Consider the following 16,366-nt stretch of genomic DNA (forward strand, 5'->3'; position numbering starts at 1 on the left):
ATCAATTGAATCAACTGCTCCGAGCTGCTGGAACGTTTGTACAGTCGGTGACAGCAGTGTAAGGTTGTCTTTATGCGTTACCAAAAACCATATTTGGATGGAGGATAATTTTGCAAATATTTTGGAATGTTCGTAAAGCATTTTAAACTAATTTTTATAACTGGAAATTACTATAAAAGTACAGTAAAGGTGTGAAAAAGTACCAAAAGCTTCCACATGGTGTACCACATTGTCGGGACTCACTGTACGCTGAAGCGCGTTGATGGAACGATAGTCGACGATAAGATAAGAGGTGGTACATTGTACAAGTAGGAGTAGAGAAGCAAAGCAGATTCGACTTCAACGGAAATGCAATACGACAGGGCAAGTTATCAGTGTGTCATTGATAGCATCTGCGAACTACTTGTGTTGTGTTCGTCGTCTTGAGCTCCCTCCGCCCATCTCTCTCCGCCTATCAGTCGCTGTCGTTTTGGGTAGCAAGCACTTACAATAAATTAAATTTCTTTCCCTTTTGCTGTGCCTAGTCGTGTTCGTGTAAGATGTAAGCTGTTACTGTCCGGGGTGCTGTCCTTGCCGGTAGCCGTGCCGTGGATGGAAACTTATCCGCGGCATAGCATTGTTAGGTACCGCATCTCACCTGCTAGAATGCGTCTAGAACACGACCGTATTGGCCACCAACTGTCTGCTATCGATATGAACGATCCATTTCACCCCATATGCTAGGGAGCAGTACCATAATGTATTCATAATGAGTTGATTCGATTTGGGCGGGTGGGTGCTTCAGTGTGAGGTGTGCTGCGCATTGATCCATAATTTGCTTATTTGTCAATTTTTCCGCCTTCTTTACAGATTGAAAGTGTTGAACGATCCTCCTCTCCCTTCCGATGTCGACGCGAGCGAGATAACTGCCGATCTCCGCCCCCCATACCGGCGCCACCTCCTTCAACGCCCCGGAAAAATAAAGGTAAGTTACTTGCCAATGAAGCGGAAGGCCACGCGACGGCATGGGACCGGGTTTTTTTGTTACTAACAGATCTTTTTTTCACCATCCTCAAGGGAAACGAACTTTGTCCGGGGCAGAATGTGTACTTCTTGTAAGTTCGTTCGTATCCCTCTCTCCTCTTCCTGGCGCTCGTAGTACGCACTTAAGATTGATTGTTGCTTGAGAGGTTCTAGGTGAATGCACACGAAGGAGCGCAAAGTAGCAAGCACACGGGCACGAACGAAACGAAATAATGTAAGAAAACAAAAGCGTTCAAACATTGGCCCGGGAAAAGCACCCCATCCCCCCCTTGTAACAACTTGCCACAATGTTAGTCTTTTGCGCTACTATAGCCCCGAGAACGGATTTGTTGCGGTAACGTCAATGTTCCTCATCTTCTGCAAACAAGCAATCACCACAGAGCCCACCAACACCACCAGCACCATCACCATGCCGCCGTAGTAACTTTTTACAGATGAAAATCAAACTTTGTAATAACTTTCCCCGTTTCCATTGAAAGTGGATGAATTTCGTCAAAATCCTTGCTATTTCGAGGTGCTACTCGCAGGTGATGGTGGCGTGGTTCGGCGGGATGCCTTTCAGTACGTGTGTTGCTAGTCAGCGGAAAGTTTCGGCCCTCTAATCGGTAGTTTGGAATCGCTTTTAAACACCTTTCACTGAACACGCTGCACTTCTCGGCATCGGTAAAGCATCTCGGCATCTCTCGGTAAAGGTTCAATAGTGTAACAGCTGGCAACGGCGCCGATCACTCTCACGTACGGTGCAAAGTTAGCCTAGAATGGATGGATGGATGGAGTTGAAATGTGTCAGATTAACGATTAACACTAAATGCTTTCCCCGTTCGTTTCCCCGCACCACTCCCGCGTTCGAGCAATAAAACACTGACCTACCTTTCATTTTCACTCTTCTACTTCACAGTGCCCCCCGATGCCATGACAGTGTCGGTTTCCCAGCCGCAGCAGCCGATCGAAAGCGTCCACTGCGGTCCCCTGGCGGCCACGTACATCGTCGCTTCTGCCACGCCCCGTTCCTCCACCACCTCCCCGTCATCGTCGTCGGCGTCCCCGACCACCGTCATTGACGCTGTTGCCAGCCCCTCGATGGCGCTGTCCTCCGCTACGATGTCGGCTTCCTCGTCGTCCTCCTCCTCCTCTACCGCTCGCCCGACCAGTCCGGGGCATGGACGGGCGAGCGTGTCCCGCGACAGTCCCGAGCCCGATACAACAACGCACGGCAACCATTCCACCCCGACGTCGGCCCTGCGGAGGCTCTACTTCAAAACGGCTCGCGCCAGCAAGGCGGCCAAAATGGCGGCTACAGCGGCAACCACGGCAACGGCCGTCGCTGCAGCGGCCGCCAGCTCGTCCACCGTGCCGAAGGTGGTCGTGATGGGGTCATCCACGACGTCCGAAGCCACCATCAACACCTCGACCGATTCCGCATCGACGCACGTCACCAACGTCACGACGACAACTGATACGGAAACGAACGATTCGCTGGATCTGGGTAGGAATGATAAGATCAATACCCCCTTTTTCGTTTTCCCGTTTTTGTTTTCCTTCCTTCTCAGTCAGGTGATTCGCTAGGGCAATTTATGCTGCATCCGTGACCAACATCAATTTGTAGGGGATTGTTCCTAAGAGCAGCGTAATCAACTACAAGTATCCATTAGGAGAGTATTCAACCGTACCGTAAGCGCAATTTATGCTCGCGCAGGTCTCAATCACATTAAATTTCAATTCAATTTCCATTCCATTCCGCGCATTGGTGGTAGCACTTCCAGGATGATTGATTGATTGCCAGCTCGTATTGCACATACTTTCGGCAAAACAACACAATTTCAGCGGAATGTCCAGAATGTATTATTTTTTCATTTGCGAAGAGCGTAGTATTCGCATTCCTAGAATGGCATGAAGGGAGAGATTATTAACTGTAAATAACTTTGACTTTGACGAAACAAAGACCCGTGCTGGGTGCTTCCTTTTCGCTCGTGCCTTGCCAGGGGAGCAGGGGAGTGTTTTTCAAATCACTTCCAAAAACCGTCGGAATTCAACGTCGCAAATACCGGGGAAAAAAACATAAAAATAAGACCACAGTGTACGTGCCGCCACCTCACACGCCACAGTTTCCCACTTTCAGTCGTCATCAGAATTTATGAGAACGTTTCATAGATGTTTATCGCTAGGCCGACCCCGGGACCGGCCACAGTGTGCTTCTCGCGTTGGTTGTTGTTGTTGCTGTTGCTGTTGTTGCCAGTTGCCAAATAATGTTTACAAATATTTTGCCCGCCAGCAGTGGAACGGAACGGAATGGGTGATGCAAGAATGTATCCGGATGCCGGAAGGGAGCGAGAACAACACACCCCCGTGCGCGCCGGTTCCACCAACCCGCCGTTTCGCTTGGTTTCTGTTTGCATTTCCTCCGTTGCAGGGATGCACAGCGACGCGTAGCTTGCTCTGTTTACACAAGTACAATTACTCTCCGATAGCTGTTGAATTGCTTTGTGCAAAGCACAAAAACCCAATCCATGCCTGTTTGCTCCGACACTAAACAGCAACAAAACAGACATTAAGAGCGCGGGGAAACACCACCACAATGGCAGGTACCCTGGGGGTTCTTGTTGCAAACACTCACTATTGAACAATATGGCGGCGAAAAACCAAAACAACCCACAACTAATGTTATAATCATGTCCGGCATGTCCGTATTACAACAGTAGGCTGTGCGTTTTCCTTTCCCAGGTGACGTTTCGGGACAGAGTGAGCCGCTGTTAAGCTCGCTGGAGGACGAAAGCTCGAGCATTATCGCGCTGAGCCAAACCGCGGGCAATGAGGAGGATGAAAACATCACCGTCATTAATGGACCCGATACACCGCTGCTGATTAGCTATCAGGTAAGTGTTGAGTGACATTGACCCGCTTGAGAAAAAAAAACCCCTCCCGTTCGTCCTTTAACGTTGATGTATTTTTACCCCGCCATTAAAGCTGTGTTTAGAAAATGCTGTTTGATCTTCTCTAATTAGCATCCCGGAATGGAATGGAATTTGTTACTTAAGTGATGAAAGTGCACATACCGACACATCTATTTTCGTGTTCCACCTTTCAACGGGCCACTTTAATTCGATTCTGTTGTGCTCTTTTGCCCGCGCTGGTAGTACCCGGAAGCTGCCACCCCAACAAACCGTTTGCCATTTTGCACCACCCGGTCTGCCGGTGGAATGTTTGTTGGACGATCAACCGAAACTGTCGAACTGTGCGCGCTGGCCCATTATGCAAGTGGCCAGAATGGGCACGAATAAACGGTTAATCTCGCGCGCACGCGAGCTTGTAATATCTCAATTTGTAATGGGTAGGTGTAGCACCACCACCAACACCACCCACCACCCACCATCACCGCCATTCGCCACTCAATTCGTTCAAGAGAGGGCCCGGGTTGGGTAAATATTGAAAATGCAATTATGATCAATATTTTAGTGGCATTTCGAGTTCGTTTCCTGGCACACTCAGGAATCTCACAGCCTGCTGCGCCGTTCTCCGATTGAACCAATTGCGCTCTTTTTCCCTCGTACGCAGCGAGCACGTGAGCACACATGACGCTCGTAGTGCAATCTGCCGTTGCCGCAGCAACCTAAATTCTAAAGTACCGAAAAGAAAGTACTCAACCGCCGGCTGTTTCGCCTCAATTTCCCCAACCCGCCGGTCGTGCACCCTGGTGCTGGTCGGTTTTAGTGCAAGCCGAGCGCAGTAAACTCCCCCCCCCCCCCCCCCCCTACCCCCCTCTTATGACGTCATTTGCGCGCACTGTGTTGAGTAATTTAGAGAAGTGGCCTCATCGACCACCCATTCATTCGACCTGATCTACTCCACCGCCGAAGGACGGAGGGAGGGAGGCCGCCGGGAGGGGAATAGTTCGGCCTAAAGGGCTGCTGGTGTGTTGGCAGGATTTCTAAGACGGCACGCAATGACGCCGTTTGCATCCGTTGCATGCGAATTACCGGTCACGTTGCGTATGCATTTCTGTGGGTATTTGTATGTGTGTGTGTGTCGTTGCGTGGATTTGAGAAGCGAGCGTATTAATAGCTAGCGTCACTCTGTGGGCATTTTATAATTAGCGTGTTGTGTGTTATTTTTAGGGCCGCCGCAGCGAAGAACGTTGATATGTGGCGATTGGGGCACGATTTTTCATCTCACTATTGTGTAAACATATCACACACGGCGACAGCCGTAATGTGTACAGTTGAAAAATTGCACCCACCAAACTGCGGGAATGGTTGGCGGGGTTCTACTCCCGCTGCACGTGCTGATCGTGGTGGGAAGTGGGCGAGAACGCTGGAAGTATGGTGTCGCGGAGGGTGGTGCGATCGTGTGCCGAAAAAGATTGATGTGTTTTCTGTCGTGTGCTTTTAAATCGTTGCAACATATTTGAATTGTTTCGTTTCCCATGTTTGCTCTGACATGATTTCCGTCCTCGCCATCGGGGCAAACCGCGGGACGACAAAAAGGTCACACACAAACCACCACCACCGTTGGCATTTGTCGTTGGCAAGATCATAGAAAAGGTCTGAGAAAGAAAAGAAAATGGGAAAAAATATTAAAATTCCAAGAAAACGCTCAAAACTGTGATGAACAATATTTTTCTTTGAACTAAATCGCTACTTTCTTTGAACTAAATCGTTTTGTGCTGCAACGCAAAAGAAACAATCAATGGAAAGAAGCGGTGGTTTGCGGCGACTGGCGGTACGTTACTGTTTTACGGTTCGCCAAAACACGGCAGCCTCCTGCTAAAAGCGTCCCTCCGCCCCCCCGTTCTTTCTCTTCTCCACTGCTCCAGTGCAATAGAAAGGGGAGTCGCCTGTGTTTGTGTGTGTGCCTTATCATCGTTTATCAAAGCGCAGACCGAATTCAGCTTCAAGGGAAATCCGTTCTTCAAAAAAGGTAGACACATTTGGGCGTCCCTTTCTTAAGAAATGTGCTTTGGTTTGCTGTTTCCGTTTCCCCGCTTCATTTCCATAGGGTGGCCTCCCATCCCATCATCCTCCTGCTCATCCCACCTGTGCAGCCAAACAACAGCATCGTCGTCAAAGATCAACAAGATGATTTCCTGGTTGCTGCGATGCCCCCGGCGGCACTCCACGCTTGCGACAGCCAGCCATGGGAGAAGCCAAACGTCAAAAACAGAAAAGAAGCGCGCCACTTCAATCACAGTCACCCATGCCCACCCATCCCCACTGATTGAAGCACGGCACAGGGACCATCCCTTGTTTCGACGTGGTGATGCTGACAAATCTGACACACGCGACCACTGTGTTCGATGTTCACCGAAGCCGTAATTCAGCGGAAAATGTTTTGCGAATCGAAATTCTGCCACTCCAAACCATACTTCACACAAGGAGGGAAGAAGGGAACGAACCGATAACACAGTGGCACAGGCGTACCGTACGCTCAAGCGCAGCAGACGAAGCCGTCCTCTCGAATAATCCACTTAAGGGGGTGAGTTCAAGCCCGACCGCCACCTGTCTCTTGTATCGGCGTGTATCGGCACTCGGCGCACTCGAAAAGCGAAGGTGTGTGCTGCATTTCCCTGTGTGATGGCGAAGATCGATCGTGAGACAACAGCAAAAAAGAGGAACGACACACACGAGAAGCGTAGGTGCAAAACTTATTAGGACGCTCACATCCCTGGAGGGTCAAACCTTATCCTTAATTAAAACGGCTTGCTAAATTAAGAAAGATGAAACAACATTAACAAACTAGAGAGGGATTCTGCTTCTCATCAATATCATCATTATCAATGAGGTTAAAAGATGGCCGCCGCACCACAAAAAAAGACAAATAGACACACTAAAACGAAGTATGATGATTGAGAGAGGAGAGACAGTCCCCGCATCCCCGTACGCAGGGGGTGTGTGGGGCGGGGAGAGGCTCTCTTGATAGGCTTGATTTAATTTCCATCTCGCAGCGTTGGTGGTGGTGGGTGGGTTGCTGGAATCGTTTGTTCGCCATTTTTTCCACCATTATGAACGCGCGAGGGTCATGAAACTGCGCACATTAACATCATCGTCGTCGTCGCACTGTCTCCCGTTTCTCTTTCCTTTTGGGTTTGATGATATTAGGGTTCTTTCCCTAGTAGGCGGTAGACTTTTCATTCGAAGGAAGCGGATGTATATTGTTGCAATCTGAGGGGGGGGGGGGGGGACAGGAAGGATCGTCGCTTGCTATGATTTGCCCTTTTTTCTCTCTCTCTCTCTGTCTCCCCATTTGCTACTTTCCTTCTCACACGGATGATGAGCATCATCGAACCGTGGCGGAACGATGGCGCAGGATGGAGCCGCAAAAGCCGCGTTGAAGCTTTTGTTAATTAATGTAATTAGATGTGTCAGGTTTTGCACTCCGTACCGTTTTCGCGATTATGAAGCTACGCCTTTAGCAAAGAATAATTGTGTTCGTTACAAAAATGATGATTAATTTCTGTAAATCATGAACTCAAAACCAAGCGTGTTGTGGGGTGCGCGGCATGGGGGGTGGGGGGTCACGATTTGGAAGCTTTTTTAAAAACACTGGAATCGCAACAATACGAGAAGGAAATGGAGTTTGTCTTGGCGGTGATGCGTCAGACGGGGCGGGATATGCCGTTAGGTTTTTCCACATACATTTCTCACTAATGACCCAGCGCAGGAACTCTGACGACATGCCACATTTATTTAGCAGTACACTCTTTTTTTGCATTCCTAGTATACCCCCCTTTCAACCCCCCCTTTTTTCGGCCGTCCTGGCATGTCCTGGCAGTGTTTTTCGTTGTGCCTAATGGTTTAACTCATGCGTTTACCTTTTGCTGTTCGTAATGGGCACTGCTCCGTGAGAAGAAGAGGAGGCAGTGAGACATTACGAGACGACGGTGTGTTTTAGTGAGTGATGCTTTGTTCTACTGTGTTGTTTTTATACGTGTGTGTGTGTGTTTGTGTATGGTTTTGTTCTGTTCTGTGCTTCTGTTGTCGTCTGCTTAACCCTTCGTGTCCCTTCGTGCTGCGTGCCTGCATTACGAGTGCAGACAAATGTTGTTCTGTTATATTGTATAATGCTCTTTGTTTGGTTCGTTGGGTACGCGCGTTGGTGCTCCCGGCTGCTTCGAGGGAAGAAGCTGCCGGAACACATTCACACACAGAGCACACGCAAGGCAATATTTTATATGCGTTAAAAGTTGCACAACACGAACCTGGGACGGAAATGGGGTGGAAATGATGAAAAAGAGAGAATGTAATACTAGGCTTTTTTGCATTTCATGATACTTGTATTCTCGTTTAGTGTTAATGTACTGTGTTCTGCTGTGTTACGCGTGTGTGTGTGTTTAGTGCTGCTATTGTAGCATTGTGTTTGAAGGCCACACCGTACCTTACTTGGTGCGAATGAGAACATTGCAATCATTTTGTCGAATTTCTGTACCAATGGTGGAAAGTGTTGCGAATCGATTCCGTCATGCTCTCTCTCTCTCTCTGTGCTCTATACTACTACCTTGCAAAGGCAAAACATGTGTGTGTGTGCCTTTGTACTGATTTCTGCAACAAGAGGGTAACAAAGACGAATGTGTGTTGTTTTATTACGCCTGGCAAAGCATTATTTCCTATGCAGGAATAAGGGGAAATGTTGTGTATGGGAAGGAAGCATAACATAACAGCACACCATCGTTGTGCACCTGCCATGTATGCAAATAAGCGTCTGGAAAGGAAGCGTTCCCAATGCTGAACGTCACGATGCATTAAAATAGATGAACCTTCTTAGGGCAGTCAATGCGTGTGGGGATTTTCATTAATTCTTTGTTTAAATCGCTGCAATACAAGCGACAAGCGATCCGCTACGGCAAAATATACAAAGTGTGGTGTATCATGTGTCTGTGTGTTTTGTTTAGTACAACGATCTCTCTAGCGGATTGTTTTGTTTTGCCCCGATCTCGGGATCGGGATCGCCACAAAGAAAAACATCCGCCTGAGATGAGACAGGAGAAAACGGAAAAAGAAAAGGAAAGTCACAAAAAGCAACAAACCAAGCCATTGCGCGAGTAGACACATTTGTCGAGTTGCGTGTGCGCGACCGCCCGCCGTTGCGCTGCTGAGTCGTGTCGTGTAGTGTTGACGCGGAAACGCGGAGTTCCTGGACCTCTCCGGTCGACTGGATGGATGTCGTCGTCCGCCTGTCACTGACATGACGTGTGTTTGGACAACAATTTGCTCCGTCATCGCTCAAACCGCCAGCCGATGCGCCCCCGGCTGAAGCTGATGTGCTGTGGATGGCGCAAGGTTCCGTGCGTGCAGCTCCCTTTTACCTTTCCTCTTAGTCACACTGTCTCTGCTGGATGGATATCTTCGTCCAATCGCTCTATTATAGGAGGAGGGAGCGAGGGATGGCAAGGATGGATGATTTTATTGACCCTACCCTCACCTCGCCTCGATCTCGCCCCAGCTGGATAGACATGGTCAGACGTGTTGGGCAGACCATTGGCCAACCGGTTTGCTGTGGCGGGAGGATAACCCACATTGATTCACGCATCAAACGTTTCCCATTAATGGCCGTTTGCCGTGATGGTGCGAAATGAAGAGTGGCTTCAGGCCGGCTTATGCCAATGATACTAATATTAATAATCGTAATGGTCAGTAAAGCGAACGATCAACCAAAACCGGGCAGCAACACGAGCCGGAAGCGTGTGAACTATATCCGGACACACACACACGCATGAGCGGTATCTTGAATCTCGCCTGCGGGGGGATAGTAATTAATTTCATACGATGTCACTCAAGCTGTATGTAAGTCAATGCGATGTTATGGCACTGGTATGACAATGGGAATGAGGGTTGGGAAGGTGAGAGTTGAGGGGAAACACTTCATGAAACAATTGCAATTTATCTTTTTCCCGTGCCCATAGTACGACCCCGCCACCAGTTTTGCTTTTATTCTTCTCTCTTGAACGCCGCGAGTCCACGGATTCATTCGGCGGATTGTCTTGAGGGAGCATCACAGGTCTTTTACCTTTGAGGCCGTGAAAACGGTCATAAATCTTCTCCCGTACACACGCCTCGTACAAGGGACGGAGCGGTTGACGGTAGCGTAGTACTTTGTGTAGAAAAGTACAACACCGTCGGCCGCCGGTCTGGATGATAGTTGACATCCGAGTTTTAAATCCTGTCCGCCCGTGCCATCCCATGCCATGCCAGGGGCGTGGAATCATCACAGCTGGAAAATGGTTCGACCTCCGAGGTGTTGCTCTATACCGGACCAATGCACATAGCGCTTGATGAGAGCAGTAGGCGGTGTGTTTACCCGAGGACAATAAATTCCGTCCGTTAATTAGTGGGAGTTTTTGGAGCGTCGGCATAATACGCTTTGAAGCTAGAGAATTTGTCTTGGACAATCGTCGTCAACTGACGTAACACGGTGGTTGATGCTGGTGGTTCGTTGTCCAGCAGACCCCAAGAGCAGCAACGCGTACAACGCGACAGCCGACACAATGCAACAACCTCTGGCCATCTCTGGTTCGCTTTTTCGTGAAAAGTATTGTTTGTTGAGCCGGCGTGCTCAAATCACTCCCACTTGCCCTCCCACAATGACAAATAACGACCTTTTGCTGTACATCAAAACAGCTCTACTCTTCAAAGGAATATCGTTTCGTGTGATGGAGACACGTGGTGTTTGATGGAGTCAATGGAGGCGCCCAGTGGTTTATAGAAATATTGTTTGTAATTTGCTATAAATGCCTTATTCGCCAATTTACTAACGCTCTGTCCCTCTATTTTTATGCCATTTTTCAGGAACTGGAGGATCTTTCACCACGCTCGCCCATGTTTTCGCCGCGTGAATCGCCGAAAGTGACACCGGGATCGAACAATCGCACGCAACAGCCACGCACGGCACCGGTTTCATCGACTGCAACGCGCTTTCCCTTCGATCCGCCCATGTCGCCGAAAACGTACAGCGGAGGTGTTAGCCGAGGTGATATCGCTTCCTTTGCCCGCACGCACGAAACCATGTTCAGCTTTGACGAATCGCCCAATCCGATCCGGCGTCCACCGCCCAAAATCCCGCCAGCGCCTTCCTCGGCCGAGCCGGACACGCCGGACCATTCCCCGAACATACCGATCGATACCGCGCCCGGCCATGAATCGATGGCAGCCAGGGAAGTGACGCAGCCCCCGAAGCAGCAGCAGCTCATGGAGCCACCGCAAACGACCACCACGTCGACCCCGAAGCGATTAATGAACAGCTTCAAGACGCGCAAGGAACGGCTTGTCCAGCAGGCGGGCAGTGCGGTGGCGGCCGCTACCGCTGCCGTTACGTCCGCCGGTGGTACGTCCGGAAAGCCGTTCAAAAACCCAAACTACGATCCCGACCTGACGATGTTCCCGTTCGACCGGGAAGCGATCGACTACGATCGCATCCAGCGCGAATGCTTTGCCGTCGAGGAGGAGCTGCTGTTCGAGCACGATCGCCGCAGCGACGATGACTATCGGAGCGTAAGTGCCGGGGCTGGCGGTGGCGAGTCACCGTCGAAGGCACTGTTCGAGGCCGAAATCTTCAGCGATCACTATTCGATCTTTCAGCAGTACGCGTACCTGACGCAGCAGGAAACCCGCGACGCGCCACCGGCCGAACGCAACGCGACGCCGTCGAAGCGCAACCGGATGGCGACCACGTCCAGCGATGCATTTTCGCCGCAGCGTCGCCACCTTGAGCACGGCAGTGGGGTAGGAAGTGTGGCCGCCAGCCAACCGCGGCTCTCCAAGTTCGATCAGATCGCCACCAAGTTCGACCTGATGCCGTCAAAGACGGGCAGTTCGGTGACAGCATCGCAGCAGCTGGGCTGCGGCACACTTCCGGACCTGCGGGTCGACTACTTCGCCGAAACGTCGTGCTGTGCCGGTGCGGGGATTTCCGTCTCGCCGAGCGGAGAATCATCAACGTGCGACGGCAAGGCGCGTGCGTCGTCTCCGGCGGCGACCTCTGGTGGCGGTGGCGGTGGTGGCGGCCTCCGCTCGATGGAAGTCGTTGGCACAGGCGCACTGGCCGCCGGTGCTATAAATGTTACGCCGAACCCGATGGAAGGAGCAGTTTGTACACAACCGCGGGCGACAATAGTCGTACAGCAAGTACGTAGTTTTGTCTGTCCCCTGTCCCCAAAACCGTTCGGTAGCGTGCACGCGCGCAACACGAGTTTCACTTTCGTTCGTTTGATTTATCTCGTACGGTGTAATTATCTGTGCTTGTGAGAGAGAAAACCCACCCCCCTCAACCGTTCATATTTTCCGAGTGTGTGAGAAAGTTGACCTTATCTTCCGCTGACGTGCGTCGTAAGGGCAGACAGTGTGGTGCGATTTTTGCGAAACAAAATGCAACGTGCTCTATCGTTTGTATCGTGCTATCGTCTGTGTGCGATTTGTGTGAATCGGTGTAAGAAGCGCTGCTGGAAGTGAAAGAGTTTCACGCCTTCCAGAGTGTGTGTGAAAGAGAGAGAGAGAGGGAGAGAGAGAGAGAGAGAGAGAGAGAGAGAGAGAGGAAAGGGAAGAGTTAAAGTACGGTTGTTGTCCTGTGGAGTTATTTTTACGTCTCTCTACGCTAATTTCTGGCGCTGTGGTGCTGGTTTATCTCATTTCGGCTTCGATTTTTGTGCATCAATTCTGGCAGCGATTGTTTACGATAAATCGCCGACTCCCGCAGTGTGCTGGGCATCTCTCCCACACCACCAGACACCAGACGCACGCTCTGCTGTTGATTTGTTGGCGTTCGAGCAACTATAATGTTTGCAGTAACGTGGTAGCGAACCGCGATCAGCAACAACATTGAACAGTGTGAAGAAGCTGATATTGCTGTTGGGCGTAACTTATCAAACGTCTCCCACCTCCCCTCCCTCCTCGTAGTGTGTTGTTCAAGATGAATCGATTACTCAAGAAAGTGACCAAGTTTTTGGACCAAAAGGTAAACGTGATCGCGCGTGTGCTTTGTGCTTTGCCTTAACCACCCCGAACAAACGCCCAACACGCTCTAACACGTTTTGCTAATAGTTTAGCCTAGATTTTAAATAACATCTCAGTGTCGGCGGTTCCCAATGTTATCATTGTTGTTGTGTTTTCCTCCAAGACGTCATACATTGGACCTTGGCTGCTCAATTAATTATTGGGGCCCTCTCGCGCTGTTCTTGTTTATGCTTTCTAAGCACGTGTACGCGTGTACGCTCTACGATACGCAGCTAAATGACGCAAAAGCACGCTGCGTATCGCCCGGCGAAACGAGCGTTGTTTAATGTGTAAAGCAAATCGACCTCTACTTCCGGAACGCCACGACTTTTGATTATTTGTTGTTACTACTACTAGCCACTGATTTTTATTGTGAAATTTTATACTTCACGCCTGTGGTGTGGTGTGGGAATTGGTGGCCGTATAATGGATTGTTTTCTGTAAATGGTTTGCCCGTCCGAACACCTTGCCGCTGTTTGGAAACATAACACTAATGGACCCAATTATACACCCTGGGCCAGACTCAACCCCCCCCCCCCCCCCCCCCTTTCCTTCTCGCTGCCATTCGTGGAAAGCAAAAGTCTTCACCGTCGCTTCGTACGGCTGGTTCGTTGGTCTTTTTTATTTATTTCTATGAGCTGCTTCTGGCATTTTTCGTAGAACACCGTAAACATCAACAAACAATTGGAATCCATGGCATGGAATTGGCATCGGAGTTTGCAAGCACACGCACAGGAATTAAGAATGTCCGTGTTCTGGTAAACACACCTTCAAGAATCATTCGGCGTGCTTGAACGTACAACAAAAAGTACAAATTTATTCTCTTTCGCACCTCCAAGAAAAAGGGATGAACCGCATTCCTGTTCGTCCCTAAAATCCGGCTTTTCCTCCTGCTTTTGCACCGTTTACTCGTAAATTCAATTCCACCAATCGTTGGAAATGGAGCATATGCCACGCGACACCTTTACGATATGTTGGCGCAAGGAGCGTGCCCGAAATGGCGTGTACTCTCGGCGTATGGAGGATGGTTTGTGGGATCAGTTCAGTTTCGTTTCCCCATTCATTCGTGGTAATCGAATTCCCGGTGATTGAAGTTGAAAACGGATTCAAGAAATTTGGCTCAGTAACGCGTGTGTGTGGGGGTTTTTTTTACTCCCAATTACTTAACCACTCGTGAGGCAAAGCAAAAGGCAGCAGAAAAGGGCTCGAAATGCTTTAGCAAACGTGGCGTGGCAATTGTGGTGGGAAGCAGTGTCGACAACAAACGGAGACATCAATCCGGGAGGAGACTATACTATACTATACTTTCGTTTGATAAGGCAATATTACAAGGTTCCTTCCGGTGATGTGTGTTAGCGTGGGTTTACGCGTTGGTTTGATGTTTCGTTGTAGCTCAGCACAAGCGCAATGACATTAGATAGTTTGAGCAAAGGAACCCGCACTGCAGGGGATAACAACTATTGCTTCCATGCGGATGATCCGAACGATCTAGTAGCCATGGAGATGAAACTTTCTAATGATGCTTCGTCCCTCCCAGTGGACGACCGCATGGCATGAATTTTTAAATTTAATTAAAATTACTCATGCAATTTAAAACTCTTCCTAGTGCCAGTGTGTCCGTCGTGTTGATGTGGCACCGTATTCACGGTAGCAGAAGAGAAAAAAAATCATTCGTCATCTTTGTGTTACTACAGCTTCCTCGGAAGTGTCAGTAGTGTCTCTTACTGTTCTCCCACCGAACAGCTTTGATGTGTCTCTGATGAGAAGGAAATGGGGGGAGCGGGGAAACGAACACACCAGCAATGCCGGCTCTGTGCTCACCCGAGAGCAAATTCAGATTCGCGCTAATCGCGCGTCCACCGCGTGTCGCGCGAATGCGTCTTTTGCGAAAATTACGCCTGAGTCATTTGCGGTTCATCCTTTCACGCGCGGTGACAGTGAAAATTGGTTAAAAATATTAGTCATCCTTCTACGAACGCAGGCGGGTGCGTAGGGGCCTGCAAAAGAGAGCAAAAGAAAGGGAAAGGGAGAGAGAGAGACACAGACACAGACGTAGTGAACTCACTTCCTAGAAGTGGTGTTTGCGTTACGAATTGGTTTTCTGCCCCCCGGTCCTCAACCGTCGTAAGTGGGTTCTGAAGTGAAAGAGTCCGTCTCCGGCATCCGTCCGCTCATTTCCCATTTTCATATGTTCCCTACATATTCATGAGCAACGGCGCGTACGGGTTTTCAGTCATCACGTTTGATGATTGGCTGTTTTTTCTGTTTCTTTTTCGCTTGTTCGCTTGCCTTCCATCTCATATTCCGTTCGCTCATACGCTCGTCCCACTGTCATCTGATTTTGACCAATTTCCTTCCCTTCCCTTGTTCGCCGGGAGAAGGGGGAGAGCTAGAGTAGTTCCAAATACGTTCAACCTTCCATCCACCCTCCCCCCCCCCCCCCCCCCCCCCGTTGTATGCATCGTGACCGAGTGTCGTCGTCGTCGTTTTAGTACGTCGTCGATGATTACATTAAGAGTATGCCATCCGCCATACACCACCACACGTTGACGAGTAGGCCGGAGTTGGGGCGGCAGGCCGGAGGATGGACGAGCTCCTCTGACAGCATTACGTGGGCGTGTAGTGAATGAGTGCGCAGAGCATTAAACATGTGCGAACGATCAGCAGCGTGGCGTATGCGAGGACCGATGCACGGCGCCACACACGTGCGTCGTTTCGGTTAGCGTCAGCCAGCCGGTCGTGGTTTCCCGTTTTAATCAGGCCACATTCGACGCACAAAACGCACCAATCCACCAGCGAACGACGGTGGTTTCGAGGAAAACTGCACACAGTTTTGCCGTTGACACTCTCTCCGGTCAAGAGGTGCTTTCCAGGGCACCTTCTTCTCCCCCCCCCCCCTCTCACTTCCTTCCATGAGCTGGTTGAATTGGGGACATTGATTAATTTTATTTGGTGATGGTTGGTTTAGTTTGGCTGATCCTGGTCGGCCTTGTTGATGGCCACTTCAACTGATGGAGGCGGGCGGTAACACCACCATTTCGGCACACAATACACGTAATGAGTCGTGCAAAGAACCAACCCTCCCCTGCCAATAGAGAGAGCGAGAGAGAGGGGAGACGTTGTGCTAAGGGAAGTGAGAAAGCAATGGCTCCTAAGATGAAGCTACATCGCAGTGTCACGTCCGCGTCGCTGGAAGTGACTCTTCCAAATGGTCCATTTTAGCTGTTGCCCGTGTGTCGTCGCTCTCCCTCTTTTTCTCTCTCTCCCTTTCTCCCTCTCTGCTTTTCTTCTCTATCTCGCTTTATTGCCTGTTCAGGATTCGGCGGAAGTGTGCAATAAATCACGCACGTAATTCGTGCAGAAAATTA

At 49.8% G+C, this 16,366-nt stretch overlaps 1 protein-coding gene across 7 annotated transcripts in view; it reads left to right on the top strand.

Moving 5' to 3' along the window:
• LOC120952602 (mucin-5AC) overlaps positions 1-16,366 on the top strand; it is a 49,539-nt gene that overhangs the window by 16,573 nt on the left and 16,600 nt on the right. For 2 of the 7 annotated variants that reach the window (XM_040372015.2, XM_040372014.2), the window contains exons 3-6: positions 850-964; positions 1,922-2,509; positions 3,745-3,896; positions 10,800-12,134. In XM_040372015.2, coding sequence (XP_040227949.2) covers positions 1,936-2,509; positions 3,745-3,896; positions 10,800-12,134 — 2,061 coding nt within the window. In that variant the 5' untranslated portion in view covers positions 850-964; positions 1,922-1,935. Of the gene's footprint in view, positions 1-189; positions 740-849; positions 965-1,056; positions 1,238-1,921; positions 2,510-3,744; positions 3,897-10,799; positions 12,135-12,154; positions 12,961-16,366 lie in introns of those variants that run through there. The other 5 variants (XM_040372016.2, XM_049605343.1, XM_049605344.1 and 2 more) reach the window with 5 other exon arrangements.

Source organism: Anopheles coluzzii, chromosome 2 (genome assembly GCF_943734685.1).
Source record: "Anopheles coluzzii chromosome 2, AcolN3, whole genome shotgun sequence".
NCBI classification, from domain to species: domain Eukaryota; kingdom Metazoa; phylum Arthropoda; class Insecta; order Diptera; family Culicidae; genus Anopheles; species Anopheles coluzzii.